Consider the following 4,429-nt stretch of genomic DNA (forward strand, 5'->3'; position numbering starts at 1 on the left):
TAAAAATTAAATTAATTAACGTAATATTTTTAAAAAAATTATCATGTGTTAGGATTTTATACAAGGATTGACTTAAAGGACTAAAAATTTCAATTTTTTTATATATTTTTAATATTTTTTTTATCAAAATCATATTTTAACTCCTAAAGTTTAAAAATCATTCTTACTTAAAATTTTATAAATTTATTTTTCAATATAAAATTATGAGTCCATCCTTAGTTTTATATATGCCACGTACACCTGTTTCCATATTGGCCGTCACAAAACTCAAAAGCCGCTGGGCCAAGGCAGTGATGGTGAAAATTCTTATACGTGGAAGATGAGAAGATGGTTATATTCAAAGAAAACCAACTGCAATAATGAGGGTGGCCACCCTCCTTTCGTCCTCATGCACGAGTTTCTCGTGGCTTTCCTTCCAAATTAAATTATTTTAAATCAATTGCCAAAACAACCACTAAAACACTTCAAGTCCACCAATGACATTCCTTCACTCCACTTTAATCATTTCTTAAACTTACTTTCTAAAAATATAATATTTCATTTTTTTCTCACTAAAAATATTAAATATTTAAATACATGCCAACTTACATCAATTTAATTTTTCTAAATAATATTAAGTGTTGCTCCCAATGACGGAACATAAAAAACTAGTGAGGGAATGACTCCCCCAAAATTTTAAAAATTATAATTTAAATTCTTAAATTATTTTAAAATATTTAATTTGATCCATAAAAAAAATTAGAAATTTAAATTAAATTTAAATTTTTTTAATATTCTTAAATCTACTTCTATAATTTTTAAAAATTCTCATTAAATCTCTTAAAATTTCAAAAAAAATTATTTAGACTCTAATTTTTTTTAGAAAAAAAAGTAAATTAAACCCTTCAAAAATTTTAATTTAAACCTATAAATTTTAAAAAAATTTAATTTAACCCATAAATTTTTACTAAATTCCGCCATTGGTTGTACCGTTAGCTTGATAAAGCATGCATTCTGTGAGCTGGTGTTAATTTTACTATATATTTATTTAGTTGAATGCACACATCATTCTAAAATAAGAAAGAAGAAGAAGAAGAAATCGCACATCAGTTTCATAACACAAGATCAATTTCCATATAAGATATTTACATTTTTTATTCACATTTTCTCCTCGTAAAAGCTCTATCTCGGTGTTCTTTCTTTAATTACAACGGGTATTTGGTGGAAGGAAAGATTTTATACTGACAGATCGGAGGAACTGGCAGCGGCGTTGACGGATCTTGGTTGCCGAAGCAGCGCTATCAGTTTCTCTGCCTGCCCAAACAAAACGACAACCAAATCATTCCACCCTTTCGACACGATAATACAAAACACCAAAATAGAAAAAGAAATTCCAACTAACTCATTCTAAAATTCCAAAGAAAAAACATAAATTAATAATAATATTTTTGAAAAGACAGTTTTGCCTAGTTTGCTACTTATCGCGTTCCTGGACAGAGTCATTCCGTTTGTTTCTTCATGGCTTTTTATTTATTTATTTATTTTATTCCAGAAACCAAATTGGAAGGAGAAACTTTTGACTGGCTTCACGATTGGCAAATCACTTTACCCCTTCTTTTGTCCTTGCACTAAAATCAGCCAGAAAAATTGGCCACATTTTTTCATAAATAACCATGCCACGTCAGCCAAAATATGACTGCCAACCGCGATTTACTCTCTCTCATCCAAAACTCAATGCTCAAATTATGGCTTCGGTCTCTTTATTGTGCTTAAATTTGAAATATAATACTTATATTTTAGTTTCACATATGTTAGTCTCTCTACTCTTAAAATACTATTAGTTAGTCTAAATCTCTTTACTCTTTGTACGAATCATACGTATAAAACGACCTCAATAGTTAAGAGATCATTATTATCTCTTGATGTTTTAAGCTTGAACACAACGTTATAGAGATATATGAGTGTTCATTATCAAATAATTTAGAGTCTTGCGAACATATACTATATTTTATTCACTACAAACTAATAAAAAATATCTCTACTCTTAAAAATACTATTAGTTAATCTAAATAAATAACACTGCTAATTATTTCAGTTAAATGCTAACAGCCTAACAATTTAGTTCTAATTCACTCTACTAACATGAACTTTTATACTAGAATGGGTGTTTTTAAGAAAAGATTCACATCAGTCTTTTAAATGAGTTAATTAATAATATTAACTATTTGACTAATATCCTAAGAGTAGAGTACCATATTATATCAAATTAAAATATAATGATTAAATCTCTAATTTGAATATAGTTAAGGACCAAAAAACAAAAATGCTGAATTGTTATCAGTAATACTACCGTTACTAGTAACTTACCTTTTGCTTGGCGCGTGTGGTGCCTGACTGAGACAAAGCGACTAAGGGAGGAATCGCTCCTTCGCGGGCCACCATAGTACGGTACACCACACTGTCCTCGCAGATCTGCAACAAGATCACCACGGCGATTTCCTTTTGCCTTTGCGATCCAACTTCAATGATTTCAACCAATACGGGAATCCCTCCTTCTTCAACTAAAGCCGTTTTGGCTTCCGGTACTGTTACCAACACGCTCAAAACGAAAGCCGACTTGTCCACCATGTTCGAACCGAAATCAGCCATTAATTCTACTAGTGGTTTCATGATCCTCGCTTCCACGGCCTTGATCTTGTTCTCTCTAACTGTGCATAATGAATACAGAGCCGTCGATGCATCCTTTTTCCCGCGAAATCCACCGTTTTCGAGAAGATCAACTAAAAGTGGAATGGCCCCTGACCGTCCGATTGCGACCTTGTTTTCTTCTACTTGAGAGAGCCGAAGCAAAGCACAAGACGCGTTTTCTTTAGCCGTGGGAGTTCCCGTCATCAAAGCTCTAACCAGTGGCTTAATCGCTCCCGATGAAGCTATGAGTTCTTTGTTCTCATCGCATAAAGAAAGATTCAAAATCGCCGTCACGCTGTTTTCTTGAAGATAAGGATCGGCGGATGAGATTAACGAAATCAACGGCTTAATCGCACCGGCTTTAGCGATCTTGATTCGATCCTCCGGTTTGTTCTTTGCCAATAATCTAAGCTCTAAGGCCGCGTGCTTTTGGTCGTCAATTGAACAGGAATCGAGATCCGATACGAGTTGCCTTATCAATTCATCGGAGTTCTCAGTATTAGTACAGGAAAGAAATAACCGCCGACTTTGCGACGCCGCCGTCGGGAACTCCCCGGATCTGTCGCTGTTACAATCACTGAAAGCGGAAGAATCATCGTTGACACTCAAATCATTAAAGCTCCGCCCCATATACGAGTAATTCACTGCATTCTCTGTCTCCATATCGAAATCAACACGCTCTCACCGCATCAAAATCTCACCGGATGGTAATCAAAGACAACGGTCCAGGACGGGTTTTGAAATCGGGCAACCCGGATCCGAAAAGGAAGGTTATTCGGGCTCAAAAATAGTAGAGGGGAGCGGTAAGGAGGAGAATATAAAAGGGAGGAGTGTAAAAGACAAAAGGAGAGTACACGTGGACGCTTGCAGTGGGTTGTAGGGTGACACGTGCGTGATTTTGACCGTAACCAAAATCTGAAGCCTGGGGTTGAGCACGTGCGAATGGTCTCCATCTTTAAGCGCGTGCAACGAAAGTTGGGTGTTCGATGAATGCTCTTTATCGAAGACGAGGACCTTTTTCTTTTCTCTCATCTATTTTTTGAAAGTTCTAACTGATGGAGAGATTCATATACACCAAGGACTTCAGTACTGTGATAAAGATACGTTTCAGTACACCCAGTTCCTTCATGTATTGCCGCGTGTACCCTCACCTTCAAACTCCAATGCCCCTTCTCTTCTTCTTTTTATGCTGAACTGGGTGCACATGCATTCCTGCATCAGTACAGATCAGGCCACGCGGATGCCAATTCCATAATATTATTTTTCAAATTAAGGCACTAATATTTTTAAATAAATTCAGTGATTTAAATTTTAATATTTATAAATAGTGAAAATAGATTAAAAGAGTTGTTTTTATCTATATAATATCTGATTTGAATTAATTGATCAATAAATTATATATCAGTGATTAATTTAAGAAATATATATATTTATAGGACTGTAATAAAAGATAATACAATTAATACTTTTATATTAATCTAGAATAAGTTAATGGTGCCACATATGTTTTTTTTGGGTTTTTTTGTCAACTTGTACTAAATAATTTGTAATTATGTTAAGAGAAGAGAGGAACCACATGGATTTGTCCTTTGCCTTACTGAATTAATTCCAAGAAGAAAAAAAAATGAGAGCCATAGTGTTACTTGTATGGTAAGCAACCTCTAATTTGGTGGGTTTAACATTTTTGGTCCATGTTTACAGCCCATAGAGTTAAGGGTACGCCATTGTTGTGTTTTGAAGCCGAAATGATTAGAGAGGTTGG

The 4,429-nt window shown here is 34.3% G+C and overlaps 1 protein-coding gene across 1 annotated transcript; it reads right to left on the bottom strand.

Annotated features, from left to right (window-relative positions):
- Positions 1–1,089: 1,089 nt before the first annotated feature.
- LOC120202102 (U-box domain-containing protein 4-like) lies at positions 1,090–3,460 on the bottom strand. Its single transcript, XM_039202580.1, has 2 exons — positions 2,347–3,460; positions 1,090–1,293 (listed from the first exon to the last, which is right to left on the bottom strand). The coding sequence occupies exons 1-2, from the start codon at positions 3,328–3,330 to the stop codon at positions 1,216–1,218; spliced, it is 1,062 nt and encodes a 353-aa protein (XP_039058511.1). The 5' UTR covers positions 3,331–3,460; the 3' UTR covers positions 1,090–1,215.
- Positions 3,461–4,429: the final 969 nt, after the last annotated feature.

This window comes from Hibiscus syriacus, unplaced genomic scaffold, assembly GCF_006381635.1.
Source record: "Hibiscus syriacus cultivar Baekdansim isolate YM2019G1 unplaced genomic scaffold, ASM638163v2 tig00008146_pilon, whole genome shotgun sequence".
In the NCBI taxonomy this organism is placed as follows: Eukaryota; Viridiplantae; Streptophyta; class Magnoliopsida; order Malvales; family Malvaceae; genus Hibiscus; species Hibiscus syriacus.